This window comes from Camellia sinensis, chromosome 12 (assembly GCF_055761805.1).
Source record: "Camellia sinensis isolate YWXY chromosome 12, ASM5576180v1, whole genome shotgun sequence".
Classification (NCBI taxonomy): domain Eukaryota; kingdom Viridiplantae; phylum Streptophyta; class Magnoliopsida; order Ericales; family Theaceae; genus Camellia; species Camellia sinensis.
This window is the reverse complement of record NC_138972.1, coordinates 80,041,263-80,062,502: the sequence shown is the minus strand read 5'-3', so window position 1 is coordinate 80,062,502 and position 21,240 is coordinate 80,041,263. Positions and strand designations below refer to the sequence as shown.

Below are 21,240 nucleotides of genomic sequence, written 5' to 3'. Positions count from 1 at the left end.
TTAGCGAAGTAATAAATAAAATTTTAGCTCGATTTTTAATTTCAAACTTGTGCAAAACGATTGACTAGTCCTTAGGCGATGTTTTTGATTGATACATGATGAATAACTTAGGCTTATTATATGACAGAGTTGAATTATACTTGCATTGGCGATATTTCTGATTGAAATATAATGAATAACTTAGACTTATTATATGATAGAGTTGGATTATACTTGCATATAATAGAGTTGAACTAAGTTGGCGATGTTTCTGATTGAAACATGACAAATAACTTAGACTTATTATATGACAGAGTTGAATTATACTTGTATACACTACAACAAAACTGAGTTTTACGGCTCCACATTAACGACATACACTAAATGCAAGCCGTAGTTTCTCACTTTTACGACTTGTTTTTTTTGCATGTTGTAAATAATTTCCCAACCACGGTGTGTCTATTGCGTAGGTCGTGAATGCTAATAATGTTGATTTTTTTACAGCTTGCAATGTTAGCCATAAATAATAAAACTTTTTACGACGTGCATATGTACGACACGCGTATACCAGCCGTTTAAAATATTACACTTTTTACGGCGCATAAAAAGTCATCCATTAAAAAGTACACTTTCTATGACGCGCATATGCTGGCCGTGAAATTTTTTTATTTTTCATGACACGTAATTTCTGTCGTGAATAGTATGACTAAAATAAAAATAGGCGTCAAAATTAAAATTTGAGCGCCAATCACAAAAAATATATATACATATATATTAAAATTTTGGGGTTTTACTAAAATAACTTTTTGCCTTCTAATTCGCCCAGATAGAAAGGGGACATAGCTATCTCTCTCTCGCTCTCTCTGATGATGAAGGTCGAATGAATTGCTGAGGGTTACTAGGCTCATCTCATCTCTTCGACTGTGAATCTAAAATCAAAGAAAGGTTTCAATCTCTCTATGGACACCCCTTTTTCTTCTAGGCCTTCATCTTCATCTTGAACAGAACCAAAAAATCCCTATCTCTCTCTCACTCTCTGTTCTTTTTGAGCAGAGCCAAAAAACGCTACCTAGAAAAACCCACTCTCTGTTCCCTTACATCCCTTACAACCCTTCGGATTTCAATTTACAACTCGCAAAGGGTAAGATTTGTATTCAGTCGCTGTTGTACCGACGCTGCTTCCTTCGAAATCGCAAGGTAATTTCGAGTTGCTGTCGTTGATTATGTTGTTTCTCTCTCCTCCTTCGAACGCGGCTTCTGGTTGTTTTTGTTTTTTTGCTGTGTTGGGTTAGCATTCTTATTTATACCATAGTTTTCCCCTAATATAATTGATTGATTTTGTTATCCCTCCCTGTTTTGTACGAGGTATTTTGTGAAATTTTTGACAGCTCACAGGTTCTCCAGCCTCAATCACCGCATAGCCTATCATCCAATCGTAATCTCTCATCTCCTCCCTCCCTCCCTCTCTCTCTCTACTAATTTCTCTCTCCACTTTCCTCTTCTCTTCTGAACCCATTTCGTCATATGGGTTTTTACTTTTTTTAAGCCTTTCTCAAAGTTTTGTTTCGTTATATCTATCTTTTTGTTCTGAGTTATACATTCCAGGGATTTCACAGTTTTGAATCTGTTCAAAACTTGAAATCTTCACTTGGGTATTCTTTATTTAGCTCTTTTCTATAATTTCTTTTTTTGGGTACCACCAAATTCACTCACTTTCCAATTGGTTTTGAGTTTCCAATTATCATTTTAAAAAAGAAAAAAAAATAATTTAAAGTTAGAATTAGGTTCTGTTCTGATCTTGTGGAAACAGAGAATAATGGTGAACAGTTACAACTTACAAAACAATTGAATCATTTTAAGGTCTCATAATTTTTGATCAATTTTTATTGTTGATAAAAAATTTATCTTAGCCCTTTGTGTTCATGGTCATTTTGGAGCTTCTTGGAATTAATTCATTCTATTGTTAGACAAGTGTTTGGCTTGGAGAATTGAAGTAGGTTAGGATTGGCCAAACATAGATGCATCAGCGACATTGGTGTTTTATGGGGCTTTCTCATTTGTTTACAATATGGGGAGGGTTAAGTTAAAGATAAAGAGATTAGAGAGCACTAGCAATCAACAAGTGACCTATTCGAGAAGAAGGAATGGAATCTTGAAGAAAGCTAAAGAATTATCCATATTATGTGACATTGACACTGTCCTTCTCATGTTTTCTCCAACTGGAAAGGCAACATTATTCCGCGGAGAGTGTAGGTATGTAACCAGCCCGCGGGGGACCTCGCTACAGCTCGGACTCGATTTGGGTCACGGTTCTAAATCTGAACCAAAGAGTCCAAATCCGGCAAATCGTTTTGAGAAAACAGATTTTTGAAAGAAGTGCCAAACATGGACTGCTTTGCCAGATACAGAGTCGCCACCTAAATATTTTATTTTGGGAAATTTAGGAAACTCTGACTCGTTGCCTAAGGCCACGTGTCCGTCATCACCAAAGTTGCCTCGGCTCGGGAACTTGGGTACGATTGGGGAAGGTCACTTCGTGAGCACCCCCGCTCGCCCGGTCAGAGACCGACCTCTACTAACCATGATATCTATTTTTGAAAACATTGTATGTTCTTATTCCGGTTATTAGCCTAGGTTACTATGAGATGCGTACAACATACAAGTATAGACTGGATCGCCTGAATTGGAACAAAACATTTCATGTTTATTTTTGAAAGATGGTTTGCTACTCGCAAGTAGGCTAAAAATGCAGATTTTGCTACCATCGGGTGGGCTTAGAAAAGATGGTTTTGCCACTATCTAGTGGGCTTAAAACAAATAGTTGATGATTTATTCCAATCCAACTAACCCAACCTTCACCCACAGGCATTTAGGCAGTTATATCACATAAGCAAATAGCCTCATGGTAAGCATGCTATCATAGCAGTCACTCACACGCATGCAAGGATGCTAAAGCATAAAACTCACCAAGTACTCCAAGCCAAAAAAGAGACTACATTAGAAATCATGCATGATCCTAAGTATACAGAAATGCCTAATGCAACACATGCAAGAATGCAAACTATAGCAGGCTCGGCTATTTTAAACATGGCATATGGAATGCTACAGCTAACACGTATTCAACTTTGAAATTGAAATACAATGCAGTTAGTATGATGCGCCGAGCCCGGTGCATGCAATACAGATGAATGATGCAAACATGCTGTCATACTGTATGCTAATTTAAACATGCCCTAATCTAACCATCATAAGCGGATAAATAAAAGGGAGAAAGACGTGGGGTTGGAAGACATACAACACACACACGCACACTTATTACAGTTATGCCCTCGCACAGAGGGTCCGAATAAATATACAGTCCCGAATAAAAGAATAGTACAGTCCAAATATTACAGTTCGAATAATGTACAAATTCCTAATTAATTAATCAAATTAACTAAGAAAGCTGTAAAACTGGCGTGCAAGCCAGGGACTGCCTTGCTTCTGATGGATGATGCATGTCCGGGCTGCCTTGCGCGGAAATCCACTGGGATGCCCCAATTAGCCTCTGTTTAGCAGTTATTCTTGGAAAGCGTGTCAAGCTCCGAAAAGTTGCTGATTCTTCATTTTGCTGCAACAGAGAGCAGGAAAGGGGCATAGCAATGTATTTTCACAGATATATGCATGCCTCGATCCTCGTGCCACCAATCACGCATATCGATGCATGATGGCAGAGGGGTCGAAATGTGCAACTCAATATAGAATGAATGCACGTATAAACACAACAAACCCTAACTCCATCATGAGTAATCCGGAGTGTTGGTGACTGGGGAATTGAGACACGTTCCGTCACTCGGAGTACGAAATGCGCCTCGTTTCCCGTGCCCGGGCGAACTCCTATCCCGAACACGATGCAAAATGCATGATATGCATGAATGCAAATAAGATACAGCCTAGTATGTACAATGCTATGAAAATGAGATGTCTCGAAATGCATGCACACGGGCACGTAAACCGAGAAAATGACAGAATGCGATCTAAGATACAACCTAGTATGCACTATGCTGTAAAAATGAGATGCCTCGAAATGCGTGCACACGGGCACGCAAACCGAAAAAATGACATACGCAATGCAAATGACATGGAAATGTGATATGGGCTTACACTAACATGAGAGAGCCTCAGCCACACTCACATAAGAGGCCGATGGATGAAAATGAAGCGCCTCGAAATGCGTGCACACGGGCACGCAAACCGAGGCAATGGCATACGCAATGCAAATGACATGAAAACATGATATGGGCTTATACCAACATGAGAGAGCCTCAGCCACACTCACATAGGATGCCGATAGATGAAAATGAAGTGCCTCGAAATGCGTGCACACGGGCACGCAAACCGAGGCAATGGCATACGCAATGCAAATGGCATGGAAAATGATATGCAAACATGCTAATGGATTTTCAGCAATGAAATGTGGGGGAAAGCAGCCCCGAAATGAGGCGAAAACACACCCGATGCATGGAATCTCTCCCGAAATGCAAATTAGGCGCATAGAATGAACTACAACTATACAAAGCATGCATAATTGGTATATGAGATGAAAAGACAGAAGCAAGGCAGCCTCAAACTAAGCATTTTTACAGTACAAATCATGGCCAAACAGCAAGCAAGGATAGGGCAACAATGGCATGCAAAAATGGCCCTAAACATGAGATTATGAAGCAACTCACAGCTGCTAACTCCAAATAGGTTAGGGCCCTTCAACAACATTGAAGAGGGGCCAAAAATAAGCCACTTTACAGAACTGTAAAGAACCTAAAAACAAACATAGATATGGCTAAGCTCTTATGCAAGAAAAAGGGCCAAAAGGTGGCCAAAGAGGCAAGTGGTATATGCAAAGCCCAAACTGAAAAATTCCCTTCTACAACATTGAAGAGGGACCAAAAATATGCACATTTACAGAACTGTAAAAACCCCAAAACAGTATACAACATGCTAGAAATGCAATGCAAAATGAGGCTCAAAAGAGGCTATAACACAAAGTATACAAAATATTCCACAAACGGCCAAAGACCCTTAATGAAATATGAAGAATGGGCCAAAATAAGACTATTTCCAGTTCTGTAAAATGTCCAAAAATGGAAGCACAAGGGGCTGCCAAGTCATGCAAGAAATGGGGACCAAAGGTGGATATAAAGACAAGTAGTACATGGAGGTCCCAAACAAGGATGAGCCCTTCTTCAATGTTGAAGAGGGGCTCAAAATAAGCCTACTTACAGTTTATATCATGCTCTAAAACAGATCACACACAAACTAAAAATATCATGCGAGAAAATGACATTCAAGAAGGATATTGAAGCAAGTGCAAGATGGGGGGCTCAAACAGGGTTGAGCCCTTAACGAGACATGAAACTGAGCTCAAAAAAATGACCTTTTAAGTTTTGGTCGGAGCTCAAATATACAAGAAAGAGAGGCTAAGAAATGATGCAAGAAATGAGCTAGAAAGAGGGAAATGGCAACTCACCCTTGTAGACCAAACTCTAGCAACTTCTTGGACCAAATTTGTTGCTTCTTAGCTGCTGGAATTCCTCCCCTTGCTGCTGGAATGGAGTGGTGGTGGTAGAGCTTGGTGGTGTAGAAGACATGGTGGTGTAGGACTTGGAGGTTTTTGCTTGAAGGAGATAGATGGAGGAGGATTTGTGTATCAAGGGTTGAAGGTAATATTTTCTAACCCCTGATACAAGTGTTGGAGGCTGGTTATAAGGATCAAAAGGAGAGGGAGTATGGAAGGAAAGGGTGGGGGAAAAGGCCCAAGGCTTTCCCCCACAAAATATCCCCCGGATTGAGATCTTTTCTGGGGGAAACAGCTATACAGCTGTAAAGTGTGTAACTCAAGGAACATGGCCGGCCACCTTTTGGGCTTGCAGGAGGCCGGCCGGCCACCCCCCCTAGCCGGCCGGCTAGGGGTCAAAAAGGTCAACTTCAATTAGTGGCCGGCCACCACAAAAAGGTGGCCTCCCAGGTCTCCTCTTCACAACCCTGTGGTTCAAATTTGGAAACTTTGAAACAGGAGAGAGAACAAGCCATTTTGAGGAGGGGTTCAAAAGGTTCAAATGGAATTAATGGCCGGCCATAAACTTTTAGGGTCCTCCCATGTGTGTACATCACATATATGTGGTTTGTGGTTGAAGAAAGTGGCCCCAAGGTGTTCAACATTGGCTCGGAAGCGCAAAAAATGGGCGTCGGAGGGCGAAAATGGAATATAACTGGTTGCCAAGATAATTGCTGGCCTCCCACCCTCCAGTGACCTTTTTGGTGATGAAACAGAGGCACCTGCCAAAAATGAACGAAAAGCAATGCAAAACGAATGCTCGGGGGCCAAAACACGCAGTTTAGGGTCCCGAAAATGGGCTGCCAAGCACCGAAAGTGGCGTTCGGCCACGAAGTGGGTTTCTCAGGCCCCAGTGTCCCTTGAAAGGGAGAAAATAAGATGTATGCCAAAATTTAGAGCAAACGGAGATGGTTAAGCGGTCCCGAACCGAGGCGCACGGCCAACGGTCCCGAAAAACCGGAAACCGGGCTCCGAAATGGGAAAAATGGCCTATAGCCACAAAATGTAGCCCACGGCCACTGAGAGATGGTCTACGGGACCTCTCCCTCCCCTTAGGAAAAGAAACAGAGAAAACTGAGTCTGGTTCGCAAATCGAGGCAAGGCACAGAAGAGGGTTCGGAAGTCCGGAGGCAGGGCTCGCAGCCAAGACTCTGAAACTTCTGAACGAGCACATTATGCAATATCACCAAGCACTCAACTGGTGACGTCTAAGTCTTAAGGTCGGTCAAAAATGGGGTGTCTACAAGGTATTTTCAAGTCTCCAATTGTGCCTATATAAGAATGTTTGTGAAATTTGATTTATGGCATGACAAATTAAACAAAATTCACTTGGATTTATGTGCACCATTTATCATTTCTTGAAATCATGTGTTTTTTTGTTCAGAAACATTGAAGAGGTTATTACAAAATTCGCTCAATTGACACCACAAGAAAGGACAAAAAGGTCGGTACATATATGCTTTAAATCTATGAGGATGAAGAGTTGTTTTTCTTTTTTTTCTTTTTGGGTTAAATTTGAACTGCATTTGTCACAATGTTAGTAAATAATTTTTATTTGAACAACCAGGAAGTTGGAGAGCCTTGAAGTAAGATTAATACTGCCCGTTCTCTAGTACACCAATTCATTCTTTCTTTCTCTGTTTTCATTAAATATGAAATGATAAACATATCATATTCATTCAAGCCTTTTGGTGTTCTATTTGAGAATATAGGCACTGAAGAAAACCTTTAAGAAGTTGGACCATGATGTAAATATACAAGACTTTTTGGGTTCAAGGTTTGTGTTTATTTTGATGAATCTTTTAAATCTTAAGGGATTAACCCTCATGAAAGAACTAATGTTTTTTTTTTTTTTTTTTTTTTTTTTTCACAGCACTCAATCAATTGAGGTTAGCCCTTTGTCACTGTTGTCACCGTAATGTTTTGAATTTGAGTTCTTATTCATTGCTAGAATCCTAGTGAACTTCTTTTTTAACATCTTTTATTTAAATTGTTATAGACAAGAATTATCCAACCAATTGAGGATGATGCGAGCTCAACTTACAAAAGCACACAAGAGACTGAGGTGCAACTTTGAAGCTCATATTTGCTAAAGTATTACCTTCCCTCCCCCTTCCTCCTTTTCTTTTCGGTCTTGTGAATCATAAAATTGGCATGATATAGTTATGCCCCGAAAAGCCCAATCAATTAAATTTTGCAATATAATTTTGTCTACATTGTTTTGTTCTAGGTTAAGATAAACTTAATACAATGTTTATAGATGTAGAGGCTTTGAACAATCGCCATCCTGTCTTTTACTTTTTTGCAGCCGGTAAATTAGTTCAAGTCAGTGATTTCCCCATTGTGGTATAACAGTTGCAGCTTTGTTTTGTTTTATTTTAGTCACATTTCATATAGTCTGTTTCATGGTTTGTACATGTGCATAACTGTTTCCCACATTTTGTATCTGTGTGCCTTTACACTCTTACCAAAAAATTTATATAAATTGATTTATGTGTGTGACGTTTGCGTTTATATTTTTTTGTAATCGCCGGATATTTTTTGGATGGGGCTTAGAGGTCAGTTTTATGACCATTTCCATGACCAAACAGCAGGGTTCTATGGCTGTCGCTCCGCGGCTGAACCAATCCACGTTCAGCTGAATCTTGCAACATATTTTATTGAGGTAACTCGTGTTTTTTTGCTTGAATGGCTATTTATCTTAAACAACTAACTATTTTTTCTTTACAAAACATTACATTGGGTGTTTATATGCTCAGAAAATAGGAATAATGGTAAGGAAATTGCAAGACACTATTAATCAAGCATGTGATTATGTAATATTTTAAACTCATCTAATAGTTTTCTTGGAACATGACTGGGATTGGGATGATGATGAGCTTGTTTCTTTAATTTCCAAAGAGGTTGAGATCTGTTGCTGATAAGGTTGGGGCTTTGTTGCTTTGTGATATGGCTCATATCAGTGGTCTTGTTGTTGCTCAGGTACATTTCTTGTTCTTGTTTTTATTTTATTTATTTTATTTTTATGAATCTGATTTGGTTTTGTTTTATTCAATTGTGTAGATCTGCATGTGGTATTTAAAAAATAAAAAATAAAAATAACTTTGAGCTTTTATGATGGTGCTCAGTGAGAGATTATTGGATCTGGATGTATTACTGAGTTTTTCATGTTCTTGATTTGCATTATTGGATCTGTATTGAAGTTGGGGCTTTAGAGTAGGTTAAATTGTGTAGTTTGGATATTGTTTGCTTGAATGAATTCTTCAAATTGTCATTTGGATCTTCTAAATTTCATTTCTTTAGTTCTCTTTGATTCCCTGTTGCTTTTGTTATATATTTTGCAGTTAAAGGTCATGGTTTTGAAGTATTTTCAAATTTTAGAATATATTTGGCTTACAATTAATAAAACTGAGAAGGAACTCAATTTGCTTACTGTAATTGATTGGGCATTAATTTGAATTCACGTCATTAGAACTTTTTGATTAAATTTTACTGGAGTTTGGGATCTAGATATAAATAATTAGGATTGGTTACTTTGTCTCTACTAATCTGATTGTATTGAACTTTTTTTTTAATTATATATTATTGCTAATTCTAAGACTCATTTAGTGTTTAATTGATAGGATTTGATTTTATACTCTCTTTACATTTAGAGATTAATGATAAGAGTATTGCTTACCTTTATTGCATCCCAGTTTGTGTATTTTTGTTGGAATGTAATTCAATTTGGATAATATTTGTTTCAACCCAATAAACTTGGCTCTTTGTTCAAGAGTCTGGACTAATGAATAGATGGTTAGCATTGGCCAAGTTCATATGTTCTTGACTCATTTGTTTCATGTGAACTTCTTGTTGATTTTAGCTGCCTGGTACCTACCTACAGCTCTATATCACAATGCTAGTCTCTGATTTAATCACTTTGACGAGATTATATATTTTAGGAAATGTTGCCAAATGAATTTTGTATTTTGTATATGACATTGGTTTTGTATCATGTGATAAAGGGGAGTGAGGGAGTGAGTATCACTTGGGTCCATAGTAAGCCAAATCTTAGGATGTTTTTTTGGATAGTTGAAAAATTAGAGTTGGACGGGCATTTTCTTTTTATAAGTATTAACCAGTTGACAAACTTGATCTTCCCTCTCTTGTTTCTTATTACTAAGCTTTTTTAGGGGTTAATTCTAGTACACATTTTTTATTAGGTCCATAATGTGCTTATGACCATTTTGCTACTACCTGTAATTCTGACATAGTTCTAATGGATTTGCAATTCTGTAAACAGCTTAATCCCTTTCTCACTTTAGGGAAAAATTGTTAAAATATGAATGTGGAGTACCATTTTAAACAATGTCCAGAAAGTGTATGAAGTAATTTCATCAGCATAAATCCATATGGTAGTATTTTTCTTTTCTTTTTTTATTACTTTACATATTAAAATAATTATTTTTTTATAGATAATGGGCTGCACTGAGCATGTGCCATGGATGGTCTCTTTTTTGGCAAGTACTATTTACAATAAGCACTAGCTACTTTGTTGTTGATGTTGAGTTGCCTGTTCTTTCAGGTTTTTGACATGGGAAGATGGATGCTATGATCATCTGAAAGTGAGAGCATCCATGGAAAGCATACTGGATAATGTCTGCTTTGATGGATCCAAAGAGATATTTTCATCTAGTTGGGGATCAAGTAGACATGATGGACATTCAGGTGAACATCGAATTGGCCAAGTGGTGGCTGATATGGAAAGTGTTCAATATCCATGGGGAGAAGGGTAAATTCTTGTGCTTGACTTGTGTGATTCTAACACTGTACTTGTTTACTCACTCTTCAATGTAATTTTGCACATACTCACATCATAACTAATTACCCTATAATGTTATGTTGGTCACTCCTTTTTCTAGCCTCAAAACTCAAATTTAAGGGTTTTTTTGTTAGTCACACACTGTTCTGCTCAGAATGAGTTGCTTAATATTTGACTTTGTTACTTAACTATGGCCACCACAATGGTGGCTGAAATGGTGCCTTGGAGCCATTGATACTGTTACATAATTGTGGCGGTTGATTTTTGGAAACACTAGGAGGATGTGGTTTGTAGATTATAAATGGTATGGATGAAGCAACTATGTTATTTATGAATATTGTTTAGTTTTTTTAAGTGGCATAATTTTTAGGATTGAATTATTAGAGAAAAGTCATATAATATCAGGAAGTAGGCTATAAGGTTCAAGAGTCTATGGAATTAGTAATAGCTTGTGATTGAATTAGATACTAGTAAAAAATTAGAGAAGAAGAAAAAGATTAGCTTAGGGATTATTCCTATAGTTCCTTATCTTATGTATTTGCTACTAAGTACGCAGGTAGAATTACATCACATTGTCCCAAAAAACGCCTAAAGCTACTAAAACTTACCTAAATTTTTTCTATAATGGATTGAAAGTTTCTTTTTAAACTTGCAAATAATATAGACTCTAAGTTGACTTGGACTCTTTATTTTGGAACTTACAATGGTAATAGATAAAATCTATACAAACCTAAACCTCATACATAGAGATCCTTTAACATAATTATGCAAGTCCCAAGTAGGTGTTACATTGAAGTAGATTAATTCCACCTCTTCTTCTTTTTAAATTTGATTTTTCTCTTGAGCTTCTTATGGCCCGGATTTAGTAGCAAACTATTGAGATCTTGAATTTTGCTAATTTTTTATTTTGACATTGCTTTTATGGGGCCATTGAATTATCTTATTAATTTTGGAAATATTTTATTGATGTTTTAAAATTTCTTGATCATTTTTTAATATCTCAAGAAATATTTTTGTCCTTGAGTCGGTTTTCGTACTTATGTGAAGTTTCCTTTGTCATGCAGATAAGAAATGTAACAGGGTTAGTTGCTCCAACTATTACTGCGGGTTTAGGTGCCTTAACACATACATTGGGCACCCTTGTCCCTGTGATAGGAGCAAGTGGATTTGCTATAGCTGCAGCTGCAACTGCTATAGGAACTGTTGTTGGTAGTTTTAGATAATCTCTTAATAGTTGTTGATATGTTTAGAAAGTTAGATATGCATAGTTTTGGATGGTTTAAACTTTTTGTACAGTTTAGAACTTAAGGATATAGTTTTCGAATGTTTGGAATGTATAGACAATTGTTGAATGTTTATAATTTATGGATATAGTTTATTTTTGAGGTTTCAAATAATATTTTGGTGGTTGATCGATATTTTGTGATGCTTGTTTGTAATATTTGTTAGATTGTACAAAATTGATCAAATAGAACCTGTTGAATTTAAAAATAAAAAAAATTACATATTCTACGGTTGGCATAATAAGTCATTGTATTACATATTTTATGGCGCGCAATCAGCTTCGTTATTTATTTCACCAATTAACGGCGTGCAAAAGTAGTCATAGAAAAAGTAATGACGACACACAAAATCTGTCGTTAAATATTTTCTAACGGCGTACTATAGCATGTCGTAGAAAAAGTAACAACGATGTACAAAATCTGCTGTTAAATAGTTTTTAACGGTGTATGAAGCATGTCGTTGAAAGTGAATGATTTTCCATGATTGGTCATAATATGACGCGCGACGCACGTCATAAAAGGGTTTTTATGGCGTGCATTGCCCGCCGTAAAAACCCTTTTTTGTTGTAGTGATATAATAGAGTTGAACTAAGTTGGCGATGTTTCTGATTGAAACATGACGAATAATTTAGACTTATTATATGACAGAGTTAAATTATACTTGCATATAATAGAGTTGAACTAAGTTGGCGATGTTTCTGATTGAAACATAACGAATAACTTAGACTTATTATGTGGTAGAGTTACAATTATACTTGCATATAATGGAGTTGAACTAAGTTGAATTAACTTAGATTTGTTGTGTCGACAGAATTAAAACTTTGAATGATACTAAGTACATTTGAGTAAGATTTACAGAGGAACCAAGGCTGAGAACCTCGCCTGGTCTCTGTTTAAATATAACTTCGGCAACAAGGTCATAGCCACATGCTTAATGAGAACCTAAGTGAAACTTAAGTTCACAATAAGGGGCAAAAAGCTAGAGAATGATGCTTGGGAGTTAGAATTTACAAACTAAAAATTGGCTTAAAATTTGTTGAAATTTTTAGAAAAATTTACAAGTTGAAGTTAAGCAGAGGTTATATTGCATGAAGTAACTGCGTACTTGTCGAGATTACCAAGTTGCCAAACCTTGAAGTATGGAAGACTGAAGTCTTGATAGAAGACAATGAGAAGGTGGCAAGTTTTAAATAAACACTTGTGAAAATATATTTTACAAGATGTTTTCAAAAGTTAAGACAAGGCCGAGATAAACAATCAGTAGGTATATCCGAAGTATTATACCCCGAGAAAATTGCATAGTCAAGGTGTACTTTGAAGACATGCAAATTATTCTAAGTATGGAATCATACAAGACAGTAAAGAAAAGACAAGTATCAACACTTAGTCAAGAAAGAGGACTTGCATTCAGATAAGGAAGTTGTTCAGATAAAAAAGGGCACAATGGCCAAATTAAAGTTAAACCATTGTCCAAAAAGTTACAATAAACTCCAAAAACAGAAAATATAAAGTAAAGAAGCAACAACTGGTATCTAGACTACTCGGCGTCGGTGGCAAGACGTGTCTCAACCTCAAAAGACAACTGTGAACTTTTCTCAGTAGCCTTCTCAGCCTCGAGCTCGGCGTCAATCTCTTGGAGAGTTTGATCAATTCTCTTCTCGGCGATTGGCACCTCGGATGTTGTCTTCTGGGTTGAGGGACCTTTTGAAACCTCGTACTCCTCATCCTGAGTCAAGTCTAAGACTTGTTCATTCAGAGTTGGGAACTTGGCCCCAACAGGAACTTCAGCATCAGCCACCTCGGCCTCTTTGTCTTCGGTCTCCTCTCATTCTTCCTTTTCTTCCTCCTTAGCCTTAGCCTCAGATTGGCTAGAAGCAGAAAGAAACGGCAGCGCAAATCGGCCTACATCTCTGAGAGAAGAGTCCTTAGGGACAGCCAACTCCTTCAGAGCAGCCATCCAACCAAGGGTGTAACCCTTGTTGCATGCCTCTTTGACTTGTTTTTTATAGTCCTTGTGGACATCGGCTGCCCCTTCGGCATAGGCCTTCTCATCCGCCGCTTTGATCTCGGCAGCTTTGTGACCAGGGCATCCCGGAGCTCGGCTTAGGCTTCGATCATTTTTGCCTTGGCCTCTTTTTTCTCGGCCTTGAGGACCTCAGCCACAGCCTCAGCAGCCCCCGCCCTTTCCTCGGCCTCGTCTTGGGCTTGTTTGGTTGCCTTGGCCTGATCTATCAATGTTTTCATCTTGGTCTCGGTTTTATTTATGGTCATGAGCAAACCAGCAGCCTCCTTGGTCTTGTGGACCAGCTCATTCTTCATTACCTCTGCTTGCATTGCAAAGGAGTGGGCATGCTAGATTTCCTAGAAGAAATGCAAGGAATAAAGTTAGTAAAATATTTAAGTTTAAAGACAAAGAATGAAGAGTACCAAGTATTAGAGATTTACCTGTACAGAATGTTGAACCATCAAAGCAAAATTTTCATATTCGCTGACCTCGGCCATTGGGTTGAGGTCATTGGGAAGGAGCATCGCAGTGGAGAGGGCTAACCGACCTCAATATCAGAGGCGTTGTCACCAGCTCTGATTGGCTTATCCTCAATTGTGATGGAGGGGGCCTAGGGGTCATCTGATTTGAGAGAACTCGAGGTGGCTGCTGAGTCTGACCTCGGCTTTTTGACTTGGTGGATTCGGAGGGTTCAGACTCGGTGGGCCTCTTTTTGGCAACGGAGGAACTTTTTTCTGCCTCAGCCATTTTTTAGATCGGCAAGGTGTCCTCAGAGTCAATCTGAGTCACCGTTGCCTTTGCTTGGGCCTTCTTCAGCCTCTTTGGCTTCGGTTTGGGCTGGGACTGAGAAGGTGAAGATTGCACTGTGACGACATTAGGGACGTCGGCAAGAAGGTCTTCAACAACGGCCTTTTTTTGCCCCATCTCATCGGCAGAGACGACAACAGTAACTTTTGTGCCAAAACGGATCGCTGGAAGTGCGGTTGGTGGGTTGGCTGGATCGTAAGCCGATGCCTCAGTACTTCGGCATCTTCAGCTACGAGTTCTGCCTGCAGGGGCAAGAAGTGGAGCTCGACGTCGACGTTGGCGCTAAAAGAGTGGAATTAGTTGTGGAGCAGAAGTTGATGGATGCTTTGTTGGGTCAGATGTAGAGGCTTGATCTGACCGAGGTGATGAAGTTGTAGGAGGAATTATAGCAGAAGGAGGAGACTTGCTTTTTTTCAGGACGTCAGGTAGTACAGATTTGTAAGTTGGGATGTAGTTGAGCAACAGAGCTGCTTTCTGCTGGTCAACTGGCAAACCAACAATTTCTTGAAATCCTTGCTGGGATAAAATGTTTTGCAGAAGTCCTTTGGTGGTTGAGGAAGGACTGCAAAGTATAACAAGCAGACGTTAGAACATACAAAAGTATCAAAAATAAATAAAATACTTGAAAGCAAGTAAAGTGACACTTGGCTCTTACCATTCCCCTCTTTGAACACTGTTCGGCTTAAGGGGTAGAGGTGAAGGTCGTTATCTGGTAGGAACTCCCAGTTGTCCGAGACGATGAAATAATTGTCTTCAGCACCATTGTTGGAGTTTGGGAGGTCGGCGATGAGTTTGTATTCTATGGATCTCGGCTTAAGATAATAGATATAGCCCTTTTCTGACTTCAGGCCACTCATTGTATAACAATATTGGATATCGGCTAAGGTTATCCTAGCGTTTTCTCGGGTAGCTAGGGCAATGATACCATTAATGACTCAATAAGAGTTAATGGCTAGCTACATTGGGTTGAGTTTATAGTAGTAAATGACTTCTTAGAAGAGGATGTCAACAGGGAACCTAAGTTCACACTCTATGAAGGCTACTACTGGAAAGGGCATGGAGTCGTCTTTGGGCATGATAGAGTCCTCCTCCCTAGCCAACCTAAGATGAACGTCGGCAGGGATGAAGAACTCTTGCCTAAAGTATTCTAGCTTAGTAGGGGTGTCTACTCTCCACCTAAACATTCCCATGATGTCGGCTAAAAGGGACAATGTGTTGGACTTCAGAAGGAAGTGTTTTATCTGGGTTTGAGTGGACCTCGGCTTAACTCAAAAACAGAAACTGGGGAAAGGGTTTTCAAGATCTAGGAGGAGTTCGTTTCAATTTTTCCTAAGGATAGGAGTTCAAAAACAAATCCCAAAACCTAAGACTATGAAAATAAGAATTGAAGGCAGAAATCTAGAAAACACAACAAGAAAACAGAGAATAACAGAAATTCAGACTCAAGAAAACCAGAAGGGGTTCAAGAGCATTGCGTAAAAAGTAAACGTGCACAAATTGACGATAGTGGCAATTTACAAAGAACATCAAGTGTATGAACAGTATGTGAGTGCGTGTGTATACCCAGAAACAAATTGCACGCAAAATAAAATTTACAACACAGATGAAGATTCGAGAACATGAATAGAATTACAGTAGCAGTGTATAAAGCATAACAAATTTTGAAGTAAGTCAAAAAACTGAAAAAATGAGGGAACAGTGACTTACCGAGGAAAATGAGGCCGGTATGAAGTACGCCGGAGTCAGACGGTGGCAGTAGGTGGAGAAGAGCAGCAAAAGCTTCACCAGAGGAGGTGAGCGGAGTAGTTGTAGAACGCTTCAAGAAGACAGAAATGGAGGATTTGGGAGATAAAGTTAGAGAGAGAAAGCTTGAGCAAAAAACGATGATTCAAAGGTGAAAAGATGAAGAAAGAGAAGTGTTTTTGATCAAAACACGAAAAGGTGGCAAAATCGCAATTAGTGTGCCTAGGACGACGTGTTTGTCAGGCAGCACATGCAAAAGTGATGCGACTTGATGGCGCGTGTTAGGTACGGTTCAATAGGGAAGAGACGCGTGGTGAAAATGGTTAAGTTATTGTGCGTGACAGCTCATACGCGTGTAGAAACTCTTGGAGTTCTTGATTTAATGAAGCAAAGACCTTGGCTATGGGAACAATCTCGGTTAAGGAATTTGAAAAACTTGGCTCTTAGTTCAAGAGGCATTGATAAAACACACTAAAGTTTTGGTCATATGGAGCCGACGGATGATGACCTCGGTAATGAAGGATAGAGTAAGCTTAGCCGACGTGCTGTATTATTGAATGATATAGGTTCTATCACCTCAGGATGCCTAGGTAATATAACCTAGGGGGCAATTGTGAGGACATATTTTTTGTTAATGACAACACGTGGCGAAGGTGGCACCGAAGTGCCAGCCAAGGTGCCATGTGTCCTAGTCATGACACCGAGATGATCTCAGCCTAGACCGAGGTTATCTGCAGAGATACCGGAATCCGGGATAAGCGGATAAGCTTTAAGAGTCCTAGAATAGGGGAGGACTTTAGCCTGGATAATGATAAAGCTCTTAAGGAGTTTATCTTTATCTATTGGAGAATCCAAGATGAGTATTGAGCCCGAGTCCATTGAAGCTAGGCTTCTACAAGGATCAGGTCAGTGCTGACTATAAAAGTAAGGCACCCTCATGAGTCTAAGGTACGCTTTTTGTATTCTGGCATGTGAGTTAATTACAATTGGCTATCTTTAAGAGATATTGATTACTGACTTGATCGTCGGAGTGCCCTTGGGTGGACGAACCACCGTCGGAGTCTCATCTTTCTGTAACGGGTCGTTCGGGCGCAATTTATTTTGCCGGTGTTCTCCAGCTGAGTACCTGTTTGGCAGTGCGGTCAGAAAACAGCACACACAGTTTCAAGCTCACAACAATGGCATTCAAAACATGAAATTAGATTTCAAAACTCTTTAAATCGGGGATACATGTAAGAGTAAACTCTGAAATTCAACATAGATTACATATTCATGCTCACAAATGGTGATTTAACACACACACAAATATATATACAAAACTTCCATATTCATCACCTTCAAGCTAGTTCATGCAATTACTCCCGAAATCCCTTTAATTCCATGGATTAGATGATACAAAATGCAAAGATAATTAACTCCCATATGGTCCGATACTTGACATTAAAATAATTCAATTTACTAATTATACTCTCTTGAGCCATTTAGGCTTTCAATTATAAATTCTTGATAGAAACATATATGAATTAGTCTCCATAATTTTCATAAATCCCAACTTAAATCAGAATAATAGGCAATTAAAATTTAACTCTCCTTAATTAATTAAATGCTAATTATTTTACGTAGTGGGGTCGTCACTGTCTCTCCCCCTTAGAAAGTTTGGTCCTCCAAACTTAGGGTACTTGTACCGAAAACTTGTTACATAGCTTTGTCTTACTCGACTTCCTTTCCTAGGTAACCTCCTTTTCATTTGATTTTCTTAACAGAAATTGAACTTATTTCTCAATCACTTAGTGGTTAATCAACCCAAATTAGCGATTCATTACCGCCTCTATTGTCATCAATAACATAACTCGTATATTTTAATTCATCAATCCATAATTTATATGCTCCAAATAACATAAATTTTAATTCAAGGGATGTTCATGATTCTCCTTACTTTTTGAATAAATCAAATTATTCCGCTACTGACATTTTTATAGGAGGTTTTCAATCAAATTTACCATTCAACGCGTTACAAATAACAAATATAAGTTATTGGTCTATCAAGTTTATTGACAATAATTGTCCCGACATTATTCCCACGCAATTCGTAATTCATTATTTTTCCATAAGAAAGGTCATTTAATCTTCATTGACTATGTCAGAGGATTTTAAGTTATATCTACATAATATATAGTGTTGATCTATAACAGAAATTTCCGAATTATATGGAAATATAATCACATATTATTGGTCTCCGTTTCAAACAGACATCTTGGATACTAATAATGATGGTAATTTTGAAACAGAGGGACACATCGGATTTAGAACAGAAACGTATCAGAGTCTTAACAGAAGCATATTTCACAGAAATTCATTGAGCCTTTTATAAGTAGCAGATGTTGGGTTGTATTCAAATAGCATTAGACTGACATGCAGATCAGAGCAGAAATTATATACTTTTATTAAATTAAGATTACCGTTTTTTATAATCTTTTTCATACTATTCCTTTTAAAGTGGTGATTCAATTTCACAACAGGTCTACGTTTTACACACTCTCATTAACATCCTTATTTACTTAAGATCACACTTACATAAATAATTCAAATTACATTGTCTTTATGCTTATTCCAATTCGTAGACCAATATTGATATATTAATTAACTTTGATCAATTGTCATAAATTCATATTATTCTTCACTCAACTTTGTTATAGAAACTCAATTCATTCTTCAGTCATTCAACAATTTATAATTTAATTCGGTATTGGATTAAGTGATTCTGTTCACCTATAATTCATCAAACCTTTCAAAACTTAACACATCTAGTAGTGCTTAAAAGTCTTATTTACTTGATCGAAATACCATGCAAAACATTCATATAGAATGACTTATTTAGAACACCCATATTGGTGACTCATACAGAACATCTCACTTGATGCTGTCAAACAATAAAGTTCTTGCAAAATTTTCCAATGTGTATTCTTCTCCAAAACAGAGGCAGTATATAGATTACTATTACATCCTAAAATTAGGTCCTAAAAATAGGAGAACAAATCATTTCTATTTTTATATACCTGATTGCTTAGCTAACCAGATTTCTAGGATCAATCTAATGTTGTGTACAGCTCATGCACACACTCCCACTCAAGTTGGTGCATAGATGTCTATCATGCCCAACTTGTCAATTATACCATGAAACACCTTCCCTGAAATGGCCTTTGTGAGCATATCAGCCATCTGACTCTCGGATTGAATAAATGGAAATTGTATAATCTTTTTATCGAGGTTCTCCTTGATGAAATGACGATCAACTTCAACATGTAATGTGATCATGTTGAACAAGATTTTGTGCAATCTCAATGGCTACCTTATTATCACAGTGAAGATTCATAGGTTTTGCATAGTCAATCCCTAAGTCCCTCAGTATATTCCTTATCCATATCAATTCACATACACCATGAGCCATACCTCGAAATTTGGCTTCAGCACTTGATCTTGCTACTACCTTCTGCTTCTTGCTTTTCCAAGTGACAAGATTACCTTCCATAAGAGTAAAGTAACCAAATATGGACCTTCTGGTTATCAGATCACCTGCCAAATCAGAATCTGTGTATCCTTCAATGTTAGAGATACTATTTTTTGAGAACAATAAACCTTTTCTTGGAGCACTCTTTAAGCATCTTAAGATCCGATAGACCGCTTCCATCTGTGCTTCACTTGATGCATGCATGAACTAACTCATAACGCTCACTGCATATGCTATATCCGGCCTTGTATATGATAAGTAGATTAATCTTCCAACTAATTGCTGATAATGACCCTTGTCTGCTAGGTTTTGATTGGGGAGAATTTTGAGCTTGTGATTCATTTCTATGGGTGTCTCTGCTGGTTTACAATCAAGCATTCCAGTTTCGGTTAGAAGATCTAACACATATTTTCGCTTTGAAAGAAAAACTCCGTGTTTTGATCTTGCTACCTCAATTCCCAAAAAATATTTAAGTTGCCCAAGATCCTTCATTTCAAATTTAGTGGCTAAATACTCCTGTAAAGCTTTCATTTCGCATAGGTCATCTCCTGTCAAGACCATAACATGAACATACACAATTAAAGCCATTACTTTTCCTTCTTTGTGTTTTATAAACAAAGTATGATCTAAGTTACTTTGCTTATAGCCGAACTCCTTCATTGTTGCCGAGAATCTCCCAAACCATGCTCTAGGTGACTGTTTCAGCCTATATAATGACTTCTTCAATTTACAGACTTCACCATCACACAAAGAATTACTTTAACCCCGGGTGGTAGCTCCATGTAAACCTCTTTTTCCAAATCTCCAATGAGGAAAGCATTTTTCACATCAAATTGTTACAGAGGCTAGTCTCGATTTGCTACTATAAATATAAGAATGCGAATTGTATTGATCTTGGCTACTAGTGTAAAAGTATCCTGATAGTCTACTCCATACCTTTGCGTATACCCCTTCACAACTAGCTGGGCTTTATATCTATCAATACTTCCATCTGGTTTGAGTTTCACTGTGAACACCCATCTATATCCAATTGTCTTCATTCCTTTAGGCAGTGGAACAAGTTCCCAAGTGGCATTCTATTGCAAAGCCTCCATTTCTTCGTTCATTGCCTTTTTTCATTTTGGATCAGCCAATGCATCCTGCACATTACTAGGAATAGAAACCATGGATAGTTGATTAACAGTAAATGCATATGATTCAGTCAACCTATGAGAGCACACATAGTTGTTAATTGAGTATTTGGTCTTGGCTTTAGGATCAGGTTCATATTGTTTTTTTTGAACTCCCCTATTCAATCTTTGTGGATAGCTAGGAGCTATATTTTCTGTAGGAACATATGTTTCATTAGACTCTCCAAACGTAGAATTTGTAGTTGCTTGAGGAGGAACATTCTGGGTTGACTCTTTAGTTAATGGTGTAGAGGAAGGCAACTCTGAGGGTATCCGGGATGATTAAATTATGTCAGATAAAACCAATGCCTTTTTAGGAGAAATTAATAAGTCACTTTCCATTTCATGGTTG

General features: G+C 38.0%; 1 protein-coding gene across 1 annotated transcript; it reads left to right on the top strand.

The window, feature by feature from the left end:
• The first annotated feature begins 1,443 nt into the window (after nt 1-1,443).
• LOC145803696 (agamous-like MADS-box protein AGL65) lies at nt 1,444-7,649 on the top strand. Its single transcript, XM_082897011.1, has 6 exons — nt 1,444-2,232; nt 6,957-7,016; nt 7,140-7,158; nt 7,285-7,349; nt 7,446-7,461; nt 7,572-7,649. Exons 1-6 carry the CDS (start codon nt 2,048-2,050, stop codon nt 7,647-7,649), a joined length of 423 nt encoding a protein of 140 aa, XP_082753137.1. The 5' UTR covers nt 1,444-2,047.
• The last annotated feature ends 13,591 nt before the right edge of the window (nt 7,650-21,240 follow it).

What these genes read in the sequence shown, in the direction of transcription:
- LOC145803696 (XM_082897011.1), top strand. Translation starts at nt 2,048, where the DNA reads ATGGGGAGGGTTAAGTTAAAGATAAAGAGATTAGAGAGCACTAGCAAT. An exon ending in TTATTCCGCGGAGAGTGTAG is followed by an intron (nt 2,233 to 6,956) that starts GTATGTAACCAG and finishes TTTTTTGTTCAG; the next exon opens with AAACATTGAAGAGGTTATTA.